This window comes from Ursus maritimus, unplaced genomic scaffold (assembly GCF_017311325.1).
Source record: "Ursus maritimus isolate PB19 unplaced genomic scaffold, ASM1731132v1 scaffold_15, whole genome shotgun sequence".
Classification (NCBI taxonomy): domain Eukaryota; kingdom Metazoa; phylum Chordata; class Mammalia; order Carnivora; family Ursidae; genus Ursus; species Ursus maritimus.
The window spans coordinates 36,941,496-36,959,315 of NW_024423897.1; the positions used below are offsets into that span (position 1 = coordinate 36,941,496).

The window sequence follows — 17,820 nt, forward strand, 5'->3', positions numbered from 1 at the left end:
ATTTTATAACCTATAATTAACTTCTTGGGATGTGGGTGTTTAAATACAAATCCTGAATACAGCTTCTTTTCATCCCAGGCTATATTCAGTTGCTTAAATAAATAAGCTTTTTCTCCCCCCACACTTAACCAGAACTGGCCTTCATTAGCCACACGCAAGTATTTAAAGTGAACCTCTAAACTGAATTATCTGCTTAATGTAGAGTTCAAGATAAGTAGTCTAATTTAGACTATTTCAAAATAAAGTGGCCTAATTGTACATTCAAGGCCTTTGTTTGAAGAAAACTAAGAAAAAATGAAATATAATGGAAAATTGATTGTTCTTCCTACATATTTAAATAAAGAACATAATTAAAATACAAGTGAGGAACTAGGAAAGATGTCTGGAATAACCCTGCCATAGAAAGAGCTCTTACAAATTAATAAAACTACCGTGCAAAATCAAGATTAGTCACAAAAGAAAAACCAATACCTACCCAAAAAAGGGTATTCTTTTTTTAACCTACCAAATTGACAAAAATTATTTCGCTGTTGTCAAAGCTACAAGTAAATAAATGAACACCGACCTCTGGTGAAGTACAATTATTTAGGGGAATGATCAAAATTTCTTAGTGTTCACATCTTTTGAGCTCCACTTACAGGAAACAAGGGTGGAACAAAATAATTTGTCAAGAAATGTTTGCCATAAGCACCCATAACTGAAATACTATAATTTCCCACAATAAGGGACAGATTGTACAGCTATGGCATGGAGTGGACAATACCATGTGCTCATTAGCCATGTTGTATAATAAAGACACGGGGAAGTGATTAATATGAAATAAAAATAAGTGGGTCACAAAACACCACATGCATGATCCAATCCTATGTTACGTGTATATGTGCATATGTATGTCTCTCTCTTCAGCAGCCAGCTACCTGTCCATGGCCACTAGCACCCGGAGTCTTGTCCTTCCCTCCTACTCACTGACCTCCACGAGGGTAAGCCCTGTGGCTCTCCACCTCAAACAGTGTTTTTATCAGAGGAGACACTCAAATGTTCCAGGGCCCTCTACCCACTGTTCCATTTTCATTTCTTTTACTATTAAATAATTTATACCCACTGCTTCTAAATTAAATTTGTAGACTGCAGAATACTTTCAACACGTTTTAACTCATTTGATTCTCAAAACCTAATTATTTTCATTGTACTCTTTCTTGAGGTGAGAAAACAAGATCAGGGATTGGCTTTTCCAAGGTCTCATTCATTGGTGACGCGGGGACTCCAACCTAAGACTTTTTTTTTTCCTACCAGTCTATATGCACTTTACCATCTGAAACTATGCTCTCAAAGTGCCTAATTCATTGTTTTACAACTAATAATGAATGACCCAGTAAATCTGTTTGAATTTCAGCGTCGCTAAACCCAAAATTTTAATCCAAGAAAGCAGGCTTAAATCTGAAGTGTGCTAAATTTTTAGTAATACCAAACAAGCTTTGAAAAAAAAAAAAAAACAGAAATTAACTGATGAGTTCTGGTGATATTTAGAAAGACATACACACCACTGAAGCCATAAATTTTAATTTGATTTTTCTTTGTCTTAAATGCCACACTAATGAGATATAAAGTAGTCCTGGATAATGAAAAGTATTTACACATTGAATACAAAATAAATACAAAATTATTGAAAAATTAGTTATCCACTGATTCATTTTGCATTCCCACTGTTCATCTTCTGTTTCATTTTTCTTTGCCTTTTGTAAATCCTTTTCTTTCTTGCTTTCAAATCGACTTTCGGCTCTGGTTTTACCCACTGTATTTCTATCGGCTTCTCCTCAGCTGGTATAACAAAAACATCTGCAGTGGGATCATGTGGAAGAACAGTCTTTGGTTCTTTCTTTTTCATTTTCTGTGCATCCTTCACTTGTTGTTTCTCTCTGTATTTTGCAGCTGTGATGGATCTTATGATACGCCGATGCTAAAAACAAAAAAGTATCAGATGTTTCAACATAAAAACATACTACATATTGTATGGATTTCCCTTCACTCTTGTCATTAAAAAAAGTAGTAATTTGCAAGACTGTATGTGGCAAAAAAACAAATTTAGTTTCCAAGTTAACAGAAATCGCTTGACAGAATCATTTTAGCCAAAGAGTTCTGGGCATCGCAGGACCACTGCACAACAGAAATAGCGTACTTACCATGTTTGGTGACTGGTAGTGAGGATTTTCATACAAAGTTGGTCCTCCAAAACTTCCCTGGAAAATCTTTATGAGATTTAAGACAAAGCGAGGTCCTATTTCTACAAGAGCAGCATCTTCTTCTATGATCTTTAATAAAAAGGGAACATTTCATTTTGGTTTGGATATACTATTCCTCAAAGTTACACTGGCTATAACCTCATTACATATATGCCTAAAAGAAGTGAGAACAAATTAAATTAAGGTGGAAGTGAAACTTGGCAAGTGCCAAATTCTCAGTATTTTCTGAACTATAATACTAGTTCTAGGTAATTGTCACCGGAAAATATTAACTTTTTTTCAGAGTGTTCTTTTAAAATTGAGCAATTTCAATTTGGTCCTTATCTTGCTTCTCACAGTGCATGTGTTCTTGAAAAACTGTGGTTAAATGAATTTTTAAAACTGCTACCACTGTAACAAAATGTATTAAAGCACCCTGTGGAGAACCCTTTTGAAATTTAAGTCAACCCCTAAACTGTATTTCTACATCTAATTCAAATTAGATTAAAAGGTATATAAAAGGATACACGGCCAAATTTATTTTTGAATGGCTCCTGATTGTGGAATTAAGAGGCAACTTCTAAATTAGAGAACTAACACAACATTGTTGGTTCAGGTATGTCTGCCCTCAGAGGTTAAGGGGCTGTGTTTAACTAACACTGCAAGGTAGTCAACATAACAACACATGCTGAAAAGAGCCCTGGTTACTTCACATGCTTTTCTTTCCACCTCTCTATCTTTCTAACTTCTTATCCTGCCAAACTCCTGCTTCGAGATTTCCAGAAACACCCCTCCTCCTAAACGAGTCACTGTATGACTCATCTCACCATTCTCACTGAATGCATTCTATAGGGATCATGTCTAAGTCTTAACAACCTCCAGCCCCAGATTCCAACCTCTTTAGAGAGAAACTTCTATCTCACTGAATATATAGTTGCTTGTTGGCAAACCCTTACTCCACACCAACTGATAGCCATGGAAAAAAGGAGAGAAGTAGGCAAAGTATGAGACAGTAGTTAACTGCTATAAGTCTGTGGGGGCAAAAAGCTATTTAAAACAAAAGGACTTATTATTTTCTACAAATGCCATATACTATATATCCTACTTCATTTCAAATTAAAAATTAATTAAAGCTAACCTGAAAGTTCCGAAACCATATCCTATTATCCAAAATGGTGAAAGTAAAAACATGGTCCACAAATGGTTGGCTTTTGGGATGATATCGTGGTGTACTAAAGATCTGGTTAAAAAAAAAAAAAAAAGTTAATTTCTTATTCTACCGCATATCATGTATGTTTTAGATAGCTAAATTAACAAAAAGTCCAAAAGAAACACTCATTTATATTACTAGAAATATTTTCTAGAAAAGATATTTACCTGAATTAAGAGTTCTTTTAACAAAGCATAATGTGGTAATTCATCAAAAGCCTATAAAAATAGAATGAACATATTATTTGACAACAGCAGTGTTTTGTTTAAAGTTGTGGTTTTTTTGAAATTTTAACTAAATTGAATTATACAACCATATCCACTAAAAAACAACCATGCAGAGTAAGAAAACGAGACCTTATACACTAAATGAGAAACTTACAGGGTCAAAAGACAAAAGGGGCCGAGAACCTTTCAAACAGTTTCCAGTCATCTTTAGTTCAGCTAGGGTATGGACTAGAAAAAAATGTAACAACAAAAATAGTTATAACTTTGGCACAATTATCCCAAAAAAGCATTTTCAATTTTGTCATAAAAAAATCTTAAACTGAGTCAACTTACTGTTTTGAACGAGGAATTTAGCAGATGGCCCATGAGGTGAATTTGAAAGCCTGAAAAATATGAATTTTTTCAACTAATTATAATTTAGAATGTAGTAAATTCTTACTACCTCACAGTTTAAAAGATACCAAACTGTGTTTGTAACATCCACATATTTAATTTTCTTTAAAGGTTTCAACTTTTGTGAAATCAATGAGTTTGCTTCATCCCCTGGCCCAGTCTTTTTACATAAAAGACTGAAAGAAGTCTATAACCTAAGAGATGTAAATAATAAGTCCATTTACAAGAACAGTTCCACCTAAATCTTGCTTAATACATTCTCTTACCACATATAGAGATCCTGTTTTTTCTTAGCTTCAAAATAGATACATTTATTGCAGTTTTTCATTTCACAAACCTAAACAGAACAAAGTACAGAAAAATGAAGTAGATAATAAAAATGAGAACCAAAGCAATTAATAGCTAGTTTCCTCCAAAAATACTTAAGCAGGTTAATAGGCTACAAAGGTCTAAGTCTAGGTAAATTCACAAAAAGAAACATTTAAAGACCCCCTTAGGTATCCTAAGATAAACTAGATACTCTGGCCTCTCTTGCTAATGGGAACCTCTATCTTCCCACCATACTTTCACGTATAACCTACAAAGAGTAAAAAAAAAGATACCCGCAGGATAAAGCACTCGAGCCTCATCAATCTTAGGAAAATACAGTCCTTCAAGAACCAACTACATCCATTATAATGGTTATTTTTATTTTAAACTCTTTAGCGCTTTGATTTTAAGCTCAAGAAATTTAAGATTTTTCTTCCTCATCTGTACTACCATTTCTGTGATTTCCATTCTGTGAAATCACTAAGGGACTAGTGAAAGGCAGAAGTATAGAAAACGTATTTCATCGGAAACCGGGGATGTACTGTATGGTGACTAACATAATATAATAAAAAAATCATAAAAAAAAAAAAAAAAAAGAAAACGTATTTCAAGCTGAATTAAACTGCAATACCTTGAAGGTTTATATTACTATAAACTAATATAGTACTCATCAACTCTCAACTACTTGAGACTTTAAACCTAACAACTTAAAAAAAACTCTTAGGTCCAATGCTTGTTTCTTATTGGTCTTAGAACAACAACACTCAACAACACTAAGCTGGTTGTTTTCTATTCAAGCCTCAGTTGCTGGAAATGCAAACCCTGTTTTTTCACCTATCTTCAATTGAAATTATACTTGTTCATGGACTGAAGCCCCATTAGAACATAAGCCCCACTGGATGACAGTGTCGTTCTGTTAAACAGTTTCCATGCATAAGAATAAGGCCATTTAGAACAGAGGTTCAAAAATCCATGCTAAATGAATAAAATAAGCCTTTCTAATAGCAAAAGAAAATTATCTTGAAACACAATTCCTCTAAATTTTTAAAAAATTGGCTTGAAAATATAAGTTTAATACCTTCAACAATACTTTGAAAATTAACCTATTGCTAATTTGTAGTATCTTAAGAGCAAATACCACGTGTTATCACCTTTAATACTGGCAAAATGCTTTCTAAAATATGTGGTTTTAAAAATATTTAACAGACTTTTTACTTATATTGTACATGTTGATAGTTTTTTAAATAAGTACTCATTATAAATTAAGCACTGTATTGTACATAATGAGAAAAAAAGAGCTATAATCCTTGTCTCTCAGAAATTTCAGTATGTTTGGTGAGATTAAGACAAATATAAGAAAGATTAAGACAAATATAAGAATGATCAAGAAATAACTGTGAGATATAGACAGTATATAAAAATTTATAAGGTAGATTATTGAAGAGTTAAGAAAATTTGAGTTATCTTATACAAAACAATTTAAAAGTCATTGAATAACTGACTTATTGTTTAAATGAACTATCTTTAGTGTTCCAAAATATTTTATTCCTAAATAGTGTTCCTAGAATACTTGAATTATTATCTAAACTCACCTCATTAATGACAAATAACTTGTCTTTACGATCCATTTTTGTATCTATAAAAAGAAAAAAAGTAAAAGATTTCAAAGCTACTTCAAACAAAGCACACATGCTTTCTAGAAATGCATTTTAAGTGTTTTTACAATCTTCAGTTTAAAAGAGATTTTATTAATTTTCAAAATTATTAGACCTAAAAACATATGACCTCTTTAAAAATCTTGTTCATTTTTTGTAAAAATGACTGATTAGAAAATAGTCCTCGAGAATCATAAACTATGATTTAAGCAGTGTTTCTCGTCAACTTTACATATTCTATAAGTCCCTTTCAAGTATGGAAACATTCTCACACACTGATCTATGTTCTAGGATTGCAGTTTAGGAACATTCACTGAAGAAGCTAAAATTGTTACCAAAGAAATCTTCGATTTTTGAATCATAGTTGCCAAGGAAATGGAGTGAAAAAAAAAACTGTTTCAGATTATCACAGAGGAAAAAAAAACAACCCAATAGAAATTAAATCTCTTACTAGCTTCAGAGATATAAAGATATTAACAGCAGACCCCAGTTTGAGAAACAGTGGTCTAAGGAACAAAGTTATTACCTAGAATTAAAGCCAAAAGCTTCTCCCAACACAGGCACAAAAACAGCTGTATGATGGTACCGCCACAGTTGTAAACTTAAAACTTCACTTACCTGCAAGATACACCATTGCTAAAAAGAGTATCTTGGCATTTAGAAGTAGGCTAAGCCCCAACTCAAAGGTGCTTCAAATCCCACTCTAACTTTTTAATAAGAACAGGTTTTGTTTTGTTTTAATGCAGACAGTGGGGCGCCTGAGTGGCTCAGTGGTTAAGCATCTGATTCTTTTTTTTTTTTTTTTTAAAGATTTTATTTATTTATTTGACAAAGAGACAGCGAGAGAGGAAACACAAGCAAGGGGAATGTGGGAGGGAGAAGCAGGCTTCCGGCTGAACAGAGAGCCCAATGCAGGGCTCGATCCCAGGATCCTAGGATCATGACCAGAGCCGAAGGCAGACACTTAACGGCTGAGCTACCCAGGCACCCCTAAGTATCTGATTCTTGATCTCTGCTCAGGTCTTGATCTCAGGACTGTGAATTCAAGCCCTGTGTTGGGTTCCACACTGGGCATGGAGCCAACTTAAAAAAAAAATGCAGACAGCAATATACAGCATTCCTCAGTTATTTAGAAGGACAAACCAGCTCATGACCTCTGAAAGCATTACCATGAAGGCATTCCTGGACCTTCAAGAAATGTTTTGATAATAGTAGGATATCTAAGAAAGTGAAGGGAATGTTTAATGAATTTTGTAAAGAATTTCTAACAAAATATTAATTGGAAAAATCTTGTCACTGTTCTGAGGCAACAGCAGAGTTCTTTACCTGATAAGGCTGAACAAATGACAAGCTTAAACAACAACTTAAAGTGAGAATATACAAATTTATAAATAAGACTTTTAAAGTGTATGATATAAAGGCACCTGCTTTAGAATGAGGCATCAACATTCTCAAGTCTTGCATTAAATGTCTTGTTCTGAAATTTATTCCTCTAGAAGAAAAGATGAGAATCCGTTCCTTATTTTTCCACTTGCCCTACAGAAAAAGAAAATGTTAAGAATTTCAAATCTCATACTGAACCTACCGTGCTTGTTTTTGTAATAATTTTTTATTATGTTATGTTAGTCACCATACAGTATATCCTTAGTTTTTTACCATTTGTTTTTTAAAGATAGTTTTAAAAGTATCTAGTTCTTAAATACGCCATCATCCTCTAATGTATCAAGACTACATCCTTAATTCTGCCTCTCTCCCATGTGTGTAATTCAGGGAACTGAGATGTTTCACTACACATAGAATCTTTCCACCCCTGAATTCAGAACAAACTCCTCACTCACTATTCCTTTCACAAGAAAACTTTAATATTAATTTAATATTTACTAGGTTCCTATCAGGAGTCAGGCACTGTTCTTATGTGGGAAGATAGTCAACAAGCAAGCAAATCAATAAGGACATGAAGGCAAGAACAACATGAAACCCTTATTCAGATGCTTTGCCATTTCTATTCTATATGATAGATAACCACAATGTATCTGTCATATAGGATAGAAATGATAAAGCATCATGGCATCATGTGATGATGCAAAAAAGGAACTTAAAAAGTCCCCATTTTATCTTAATAGACAAAATTTAGATCCCCTAACTAAAAAAGCAAGCTAAAGATAGTCCTTGGTTGTAATAAAATAACACAGCCAATGGAAAAGTTAACTCCTTGTATGTAAGGTAAGTAGAGACGCAACAGTAATTCATAAAAAGCTTCCAGGTAGCAGGCCAAACAATCCTGACAAATCTCTCAGTGGTATTCATGACCACAGCTGCCTCCCAGAAATGCTTTCCTTGACTTCCTTCATTTTTGGTTTTTCTTCTTCCATCTCTCCAATTCCTCCACCTGACTGGAAAAAGTCTTTCCTAGCTCTCTTTTGGTTTCTGTTCTCTCCAGGATGGAGTTCTCATAATCATTCCATAGCTTCAATTAGCAAATCTATAGAAAGGTAAGGAACTTTCTCCACTCCTAATAATCCAAGTATTTGACTTAATACCTCAAGTTCAACTCCAGAATACTAAACCTTAAACATACTAAGTTTCCTGTTTATTTTTCTAATGATGCAACCATCATTTCCATCCCTCAGGCTTTGAATCATCTATTTGCCTTATTCTCCTATATCATAAACACTATTACATGCTGTCAATTTCTCTTTCAAAACAACTCTTAAACCCTTCCCATTCACAGTGCCCGAATTCAGATCCTTATCATCTTAAATTTCCTAAATGGCTAGCCTTCCCAGACAGGGGTTTCTCCAATAGGTTTGGCAGACTAGCACCAGCTTAGTCTTTTTAAAGCACCGTTTTAACCACATCCTTAATCTCTCAGGATTTTCCAAAGAAACTCCCAACAGGACATAGCTTGAACACTGAATTTTAAAATACATTTCTATTTTTACCTCACTATTGTCCTAAATCAACCCTTTTAACTAATCTGGCTCTATTTTTTGGATTTTCAGCATTTTTCCTCCACATCAATGCCTTTGATCATTTTTTCTTCTTTGCCCTTGTATTGTTCCCTCTCATTTTTGAATATTGAATACTGAAATTGTGCCCTTACTTTGAGATCCAGCTCAAAGGCTAAATCCTTCATGATCCCTTACCTGACAGTCCTAAGGTGAAAGTAACCTCTATCTTCTGCACTGCCACTGAATTTTCTCATATTATCCCTGGGAGCTAACTCCTTTCCTAGTGCTTTCCACCATAGACGGTCATTAATCACCTACTACCTGCTAGAGTACTAAGCTAAGGGCCAGAAAAGTAGAAATAGAATCAAAACAGAAATAAATCAAAGACCATCTTTGTCTCCACAGTATTTAATCTAGCTTAAGGAATGGAAGTTCCCAACTTCTTGTGTTCATCTTCTTTTGAATACAAACCATGAACTTACATGAGTTCTTAAGTTTCCTTCTAAACTCCCCCAACACTTCAGAAAGAAGGTCACGTTCTAGTTTAGCAATCCCAAAACCAGAGGAAACCTAACTTCGTACAGTACCTGACATATATATGAACAAGTTTGAATACAAGAGAAGTTTGTTCTATTTAGTCCAGCTTTCATCATCCCTTAAGAGTTAAAAACCTGATCAGACATGTCAAAGTCATTATCCCAAAGACAGCAGCTTTTTAAAGGACCGCCTAACAAGCTTCAGGATCCCTGACTGACAGCAGCTGACTAGGGCGGAATAGTAACCACTGGAACATACATACTCAATAGCAAGAAAAAAACTTTAAGGAAAAGTAATACCACCCCAAGGGGGGTGGGATGGAGTAATTAGAAGACACAACACTGGGACTGAGTACCCCAAAGGTTGCTTCCCTGTGAACCGTGTGAGTGTTCCGAAGCCCGCCCGCCTCCTCAGCCGCCGCCTCCCGGAGACGGCCACGTGCATGAGAGCTAGCCGTAAGCGCGGTGGCCTTCTGACCGGGAGGAAAGCTGAGACCGAGCTCCGGTAACAGATCCGCAACTCCGAAATCAGCAATGGTCTCATCAGGGAGGTAGTCCCAGGGAAGGCGTGTAGAGCCGCAGGTGTAACCGGGACGTGAGCCCTCTCTACCTTGCAAACGGGCCCTGGGATACGGTCTCTCTCTTCTTCCTCCGCCTCTTCTGCCATGTCGCGCAGCTTAGCTGGCTGCTTGGCATCTTTTTCGTTCCTTTTTGGTTTTTTCGCCTGAACCGCGAACCCTCCACGCCGCTTCCTCTTGGTCGCCGCCATTTTGCCTGACCGCCTTCGCTCTCGGCTTTCCTTCCGGCTCTGCCGCTCGCGCCCTTTCCGATCTCTATGGTACCGCGCGCTCGGCTCTTTAGTCCCCCGGCTCGATGGTACCTTTTTCCGGTTTCAGGAGGCGCAAGTGCGGCTCTCTAGGCCGCCTCTAGCTCTGTGGTGACGGTGGCCGAGGTGGCCGTCTGGTCTGAAAAGAGCGGCGGGAGCCGCTGCATTTCCTCCCCAGCTACCCGGGAGGAGCGGCCGGCTCCAACGGTGACGTGGCTGCGAAGGGCTCTCGGGAGTCCGCATCCCGCCGGAAAGGTAAGGTTTCCGAGCCCCGAATCCCGGGGCCAGTAGATAGATGCCACCTCTCGACGAGCTGGTGAACGGCGTTGTGTGGGACGCGAGGATCTTCCGGGGAATGGGGGCCCGTCCTCCATCGGCTATTCTATTAGGGGCAAGGCTGGGGACGCCTGACAGCTCAAACCTGACTCTGCAGGGACATGTAGTCCCAGTTTGGCGTGGTGAAACTGGCCCCCCATATTAGTTGCCTGTTTTTATTGTTCACAACTTTTCCCGTGTTACTGGCCCCTTACTAAAAACGAGGAAATCGTAGTTTAGAGAGAGGAGTAATTTCCCCCAAAGTTACAGAGAATCGAAGTGGCAGAAGTGGGGCGCAACCCCTGTCCGGCGGCGTTTGATGCCCAGGCCTCTTCCACTCGCCTCAGCGCAGGTTGACATCGCGGGCCTTGCCAGCATTGATCCGGAGTTTTATTGTCTAATCGCAACAGGTGTTTCGTGATCCTCTGCAGCAAGTGTTGGCACCGGGAACATCCCTTGGGACCAAATGTGCAGTGGACGATGCCCCTCCTAACCCCACAGATCCAAGACGAGAATGACTACAGCTTAGTGGCCAGCCTTGACAATGTTAGGAATCTCTCCACTATCTTGAAGGCTATTCACTTCCGAGAACATGCTACATGTTTCGCTACTAAAAATGGAATCAAGGTTACAGTGGAAAATGCAAAGTGTGTGCAAGCAAATGCTTTTATTCAGGTATGGAAATAGGCATCTTTTAAGTGATTTGCCAACAGTCCCACAGTTGGCAAGTGGCTGATTTGGGATGAGAACCGAAACATTTGTTTCCAGAGTATACGCTCTTGGCCAGTACTTCCCTTTTCCCTTTTATTGGTTGTAATCCGTCCTTACAAAGTAATATATGTATGGTTCAGATAGGATTTCAGATTTAATCCAACTTTTTTTTTTTTAAAGATTTTATTTATTTGACAGAGAGAAAAAGAGACTGAGAGCACAAGCAGGGGGAGTGGCAGGCAGAGGGAGAGGGAGAAGCAGGCTTCTGCTGAGCAAGGAGCCCAATGTGGGGCTCAATCCCAGGGCCCTGGGATCCTGACCTGAGCCGAAGGCAGACGCTTATCCGACTGAGCCACCCAGGCGCCCCTAATCCAACATTTTTTTGAACACCAAAGTGCACAGTGTGACCTCAGGTATAGAAGGATAGATAAGACATGGTTCCTGTCCTCAAAAGAAATTGAAAACTAGTATCATTCATGCATTATCAAATTGTTTGGCTGTTTTCCAAATGACTTTAGCCCTGTTGATGGGCAAAAAATGAGACAAGGGAAAGTCATGTGGGCGATAGTTTAGATCAAGAAGCTAGATGAAAGATCTTTCATAAAGTTTTGCATGGTACTGAAATCAGTTATACCTTTACTGAGTAGTAGTATTCTAGTGGATAATAGTTGAAAAAGCTTAAGATGTTTTGATCGGTAATGAGAGATTATTTTCATGGGTTAGCACAATATTGTTATTTTTAAAACATATAAAGTGAAATCTAGAACCTTGTGAGTTTTCATTAATGTATATACATTTTCATGTTTACTTTTTTTCACAGGCTGGAATATTTCAAGAGTTTATAGTTCAGGAAGAATCTGTTACTTTTCGAATAAATTTAACTGTCCTTTTAGACTGTTTATCTATTTTCGGATCAAGTCCTACGCCAGGTGAACCATTTTATTATGATAATGACACAAAAGCATTATACAGATGGTCAGAGAAATACAGGAAAAGTTATTAGAAGTAAGAAATATCTTGGAAATTGCAAATTCATCTTTCACTGGTTACAATCATGTATTCTAACTTTTCACAGTAATAGAAAGTGTGCTATAGTTCTTTCCATATTTGCAAAAGTAATTATATTAACATATATATGTTTTATTTTTTTAGAAATAGTGAATTCAGTTGCTATGAATATAAAACTACAAGGACTCCCCCAAAGAATGATTTTATTTCACCAGACTCTAGAGATTAGCCAGGGAAAGTTCAGTTGTGGTTCTTTAGAAAATATATTTTAATTTTGTACTGACAGTTCCATTGTTATTCTACATTTTTCTAACGCAGCATTCCCTAGCTGGTTTTTCATAAAAGCATCTGCCTTTCCCCATTCTTCACTGTGGCTCTCCATCCAGTGAGAGAAAGGAGCCAGAATCTCTAGTCATATTCCTCCTCCTCTCTAGTGGTTTGTAGTGTTAAAACCCACACCACCATTAACTGCCCTCTCTTTTTCTCCCAATTTGATCTTAAAGTTTGAGGAAATGTAAATGTCTCCCAGTAGGAGAGGTTGGAAGGGTCCTCATCACAGTGAATACACTGACAGTATCATACAGGCGATATTAAAGCAGTCCGCTCTTGCACACATGGCACCTTTGGGAAAGAGCCTAGCTAATTCTGCAGTGATTCTATTACTTGCAGTATTGGTCCATGTAGATTCTCCTTCCTGCAAATTGTAGATATATAAAACCAATATGCTATTTCTGAGGTGTTTCTGGCAAGCTGGAAAATGATTTCAAAGAGTTGTATTTTGTTCTCATTCCCAGTTTTGTTAGTTGCCATTTGAATTGTCTACACGTTACTGTCATCAGGGAAAATATGATCCCTTTTTGTAAAGAGATGCATGCATATGTGCTAGAAATTGGGCAGAATAAAATAATCTTCAGGAATTTTATGTATCATTTAAGGAGAAGCGATACCTGCATTATAAACCTAAGCCCGACATATGATTTATTTCCATTGCAGGGACTTTAACTGCACTTCGGATGTGTTACCAAGGTTATGGTTACCCTTTGATGCTGTTTCTGGAAGAAGGAGGAGTGGTGACAGTCTGTAAAATCAATACTCAGGAGCCCGAGGAGACTCTGGATTTTGATTTCTGCAGCACCAATGTTATCAATAAAATTATTCTGCAGTCAGAGGGGCTCCGTGAAGCATTTTCCGAGTTGGATATGACGAGTGAGGTCCTACAGATCACCATGTCTCCCGACAAGCCTTATTTCAGGTACTTGACTGCAAGGCACTTATAATTAATACTGTAGTCTACTGTATCTCCCTGCTTACACATTTGCTTAGGACCCAGAACTTTTATTATCCAGGCTCCTAGAATTTTCAGATCTTGAGAGAGCTCTTACTCTTACTTCATACTTGTGTAGAGCAGAAACCTGAGGTCCGGGAAGATGAACTCAGTATTTAAAGCTCATAGTTAAGTAGTGCTGGTTCGTAGGTGAATAGCCCAGTCCCTGCTTCATAATCTAGTGGTCTTTTCATTGTACTACTTACTGGTGCAGATCGTTACATCACGAGGAAAATTTGGGCTTAAGCTTTTTGACAAAGGTGTTTGTATCATACGGTTATCTCCTTTTCTTTCACGTTAGTATAGGATGCAAAAGGAAGCAGATGTTTTCTATACACGGTTACATGGTTCATTCACGAAATATCTATTAGTCACCTACTATATGCATAACTACCTTTTTAAGCACTTTGGAAAGGAACGGCTTAAAATCAAGGTGGGGGCGCCTGGGTGGCACAGCGGTTAAGCGTCTGCCTTCGGCTCAGGGCGTGATCCCGGCGTTGTGGGATCGAGCCCCACATCAGGCTCCTCCGCTATGAGCCTGCTTCTTCCTCTCCCACTCCCCCTGCTTGTGTTCCCTCTCTCGCTGGCTGTCTCTATCTCTGTCGAATAAATAAATAAAATCTTTAAAAAAATAAAAAAAATAAAATCAAGGTGAAGAGAAGATATGTGAAACAGCATAGAAGGAACAGAATTGTGTGCCACTAAGTACCAAAATAATACACAGAGAGGCTTAGAGAACAGTACCTGAGTACTTGGGGGGTCGATCGAGGTAAGCTTCCGGGGGGGGGCAGTTTTCAGCAGGAATACAATGTCAAAATCTCTCAAGCTGCTCCTGATGTTTTGAACCAACAAATTATGAAATTTTCAGGATTAGAATCAATTCGGAGAGAGGATTTAAATAGTTCTCTTTTGAATTACATCAGAATATTAAAGTGTAAAGGAGCTAAAAATACATAAGGAATGAGAGGTATGTTGTTCTTCTTACACCCAGTCGAGAAGAACTGCAGGCCCTTATCATGACAGGCAGCAGTTAAAAATTTGGCTCCAGATTGGTTAAAATATTAACCAAAATGGAAATTCTACTTAAGCAGTGATAGGAATGAAAATTCTGGGCACTTAAACAGTGCATTTCAGAGGCTCCCCACCGAAGTGGTGTCTCTCAGCACAGGTAACTAGATAGATCATGGTATCTTTCCTCTCCGGGGTGGGAAATGATGAGGTGGTGGGGAACTAGGAGTTGAAATTTTTTTCTGGATTTGTTAAATTTGAGGTGCCTATGACAGTAGGGAGCAGCTGGACATACGGAGCTCAGGACTTCAGTCTAGAATGGGAATCTAGGTTTGGGAGTCGTCGTCACGGCTGGGGACGGATGCGATGGCTGGGGGGAGACGTTACGTTAGAGGAGAGAAGAGATGGAACCTGAGGGGGACCAGCACCTAGGTGCGCTCACCAGTACTCACCAGCGTGCTGACCCCATAGCAGATGATCAACACGTTCTTGCAGATTAAACAGACATCTAAACATTTATGAATGGCTAAACACACCAACTGCTGATACTGCCAAGCAAGGAGAACCATGCAACAGCCTAGAGAGCAGTCTGACTAAGATACAGAAGAGCCAGAATTCGGGGTGTGGCGGTGAGGGTGGAGAACAGGACCCCAGGCTTGCCGATGAGTTCGATCAGGGTCTTCCATCACTCCTCAAACTCTCTCCTTTTATATGATTTGTGATTTAGAATGAGGAAGGGCGAGTATCAGAGTAGAATTAAGGTAATGAAATTGAGGCAGACACCTCTGGATTCCTTTCATGATTGATTTTTTCCAAAGCTGTTTATTTGTTGCTGGATCTTCTGAACTCCCACAGCATCCTGCAAGAATCTTTATTACCGTAATTGGTATAGTGTGTTGTCAGTGTTTGTTTATGTCTGTCACTCACCAGAATGAGCTTCTTAAGGAAGTGTCGTCTTTACTGAGATCCTAATTGGCTTATTGTTGGACCAGTGAATAAATGAATTGCTCTTTTTTTTTTTTGCTGTAGGTTATCTACTTTTGGGAATGCGGGAAGCTCCCACCTTGATTATCCCAAAGATTCTGATTTGATGGAATCATTTAATTGTAACCAGATGCAGGTCAACAGGTCAGTTCTTAATATATTGGTGATGAAGGTGAGGTCGAATATCACATATCTATTAAATAAATGTTAAACTTTCAATCTGTTGCTAAAGGAAAAACATCCTAAAGATATAAATAGTAGGGTGCTGGGTTTACTTGGGGATTTGGGGTCGTGAAAATGGATGAAATTTTAAAAATGAAAAATATTAGCAAATTGGACGAGTATTTGATTTTATCCTTCTATTTGTTACTTGGTAGTTCTTGGCTAAGTTTTGTCCTTTACTTGGAGTTATGAGCACCACGTCAAGTGTGTCCAAATAACAACTGCTTTTTATTTACTCCTCCTCAGATACAAGATTGCTTTACTGAAACCCTCCACAAAGGCCTTAGTCCTGTCTTGTAAGGTATCTATTCGAACAGATAACCGAGGATTCCTCTCATTACAGTACATGATTAGAAATGAAGATGGACAGATATGCTTTGTGGAATATTACTGCTGCCCTGACGAAGAAGTTTCCGAATCAGAGTCTTAAGTATGGCATTCACTGTGATCTCTATGTGAACATTGCAGAGAGGTCACATTCTCATTCTGCGTATAGTGGCTCCGTGATACTGGGTTTTCTAAAGGGAAGAAGCATGGAGGAGATGGGAACAAGGCCCATGTAGCCTAACAGTTGCTGTGTATTTTGTAAGCCAATGTTTTCATGTAGTCATAGATTACCCACTACTGGACTCTCCTGTGGTTCTGTCTTTTGAACTCACAGGAATCATTATGAAGCAAGATGAATCATCTGTTTAAGTCAGACATTTCAAGAGTCTAAAAATTTAAACTTTGATGAATCCTTACCTGACATGTTCTTTTATTTATTTACTATTAGACAAAGCAGCAGCATATGGGCATTGCTTATTAGTTTGAATTCCAAAGAATATATCTTAACAGTGGTTCTCAAAGTGTGGCACCTAGACCAACAGCAGGAGCATTACCTGGAAACTTGTCAGAAACTCTGGCGGTGGGCCAAGAATCTGTAGCTCAGGAAAACTTTCCCCCAGGAAATTCTGATGCATGCTAATGTTTGAGAACCACTGTTTTGAAGGATACTTTTTTTTTTTTTTTGGTTTTAATAGCATTTAATTGCACTGAAGTGATTGTTTTTACATGTGATTTCTTCCCAAATGTTCTGAAGTTTAGGCTTTGCCAAACAAGTCTGAGTGATTATATGATTTATTTTTAAAGTACACATTTTAAAGAAATCTATGAACAAGATCTAAAACAGTCTTCAGCGTTACAGGATTTCTTCTTATTCTCTGCAACTGCTCACTGCAGTAAGTACTGTAGTAAGTACTTATTAGATACCTTCTATTTGCCTGTAAGACTTTCTCATCCAAGATGTTGAAAACCAGTTATTAAGTGATTCTGCACTTTCCGGGGTAGTTTTCAATCAATTTTGATGGCATGTAGATATTTAATAAAATGAAATACTAAAATTATCTGGCTTGTTTTCTAGTAGAAAAAAATATATAACTAGAAGTTCCTATACCGTGTGATACAGCTCAGTGTCGGGCAGGCACTGTTGGCTTTTGTGGGTGGGACAGTTCGTCACTGGGAAAAAAAACTCATCCCATTGCAGGATTCATTTAGCCTCCCTGGCCCCTACCCACTATGTCTGTCCTTGTGACCTGTGACCTCCACCCCCCGTTACTGATGGTTAAGAACCCTTGAATAATATTCATCAAAAACATGCATTAAAAGGGTACATTTGGAATGCCCTCCTTAAAATAGGCCACACGGCATTAGAGGAGATTGGTTTGGAGAGTAGTTCAGCAAAGCACTTCAGGGAAATGCTCCCTGGCACATGGACAGTTCTGAGTGTCTAGCCCACAGTGACTCCCTGATAACTCCCGAGTCCCCAAGTCCTCACAGGATGTCGGCTGGCACAAAAAGAGTTGGAGTTTTGTGAAGTATAGTATATGTTCAAGAAGGAAGTGAATCTACTAAAGGTTGTGCAAACATTTTTTTAGAGAAAC

The 17,820-nt window shown here is 38.1% G+C and overlaps 2 protein-coding genes across 2 annotated transcripts; one reads left to right on the top strand and one right to left on the bottom strand.

Annotated features, from left to right (window-relative positions):
• Positions 1-1,544: 1,544 nt before the first annotated feature.
• On the bottom strand, positions 1,545-10,310 carry BRIX1 (biogenesis of ribosomes BRX1). Its single transcript, XM_008692653.2, has 10 exons — positions 10,111-10,310; positions 7,438-7,549; positions 5,951-5,994; positions 4,316-4,386; positions 3,990-4,039; positions 3,811-3,884; positions 3,597-3,647; positions 3,358-3,459; positions 2,181-2,309; positions 1,545-1,957 (listed from the first exon to the last, which is right to left on the bottom strand). Exons 1-10 carry the CDS (start codon positions 10,267-10,269, stop codon positions 1,688-1,690), a joined length of 1,062 nt encoding a protein of 353 aa, XP_008690875.1. The 5' UTR covers positions 10,270-10,310; the 3' UTR covers positions 1,545-1,687.
• A 121-nt stretch (positions 10,311-10,431) lies between these two features.
• RAD1 (RAD1 checkpoint DNA exonuclease) lies at positions 10,432-17,283 on the top strand. Its single transcript, XM_008692654.2, has 6 exons — positions 10,432-10,581; positions 11,052-11,316; positions 12,173-12,281; positions 13,354-13,612; positions 15,722-15,820; positions 16,145-17,283. The coding sequence occupies exons 2-6, from the start codon at positions 11,122-11,124 to the stop codon at positions 16,326-16,328; spliced, it is 846 nt and encodes a 281-aa protein (XP_008690876.1). The 5' UTR covers positions 10,432-10,581; positions 11,052-11,121; the 3' UTR covers positions 16,329-17,283.
• The last annotated feature ends 537 nt before the right edge of the window (positions 17,284-17,820 follow it).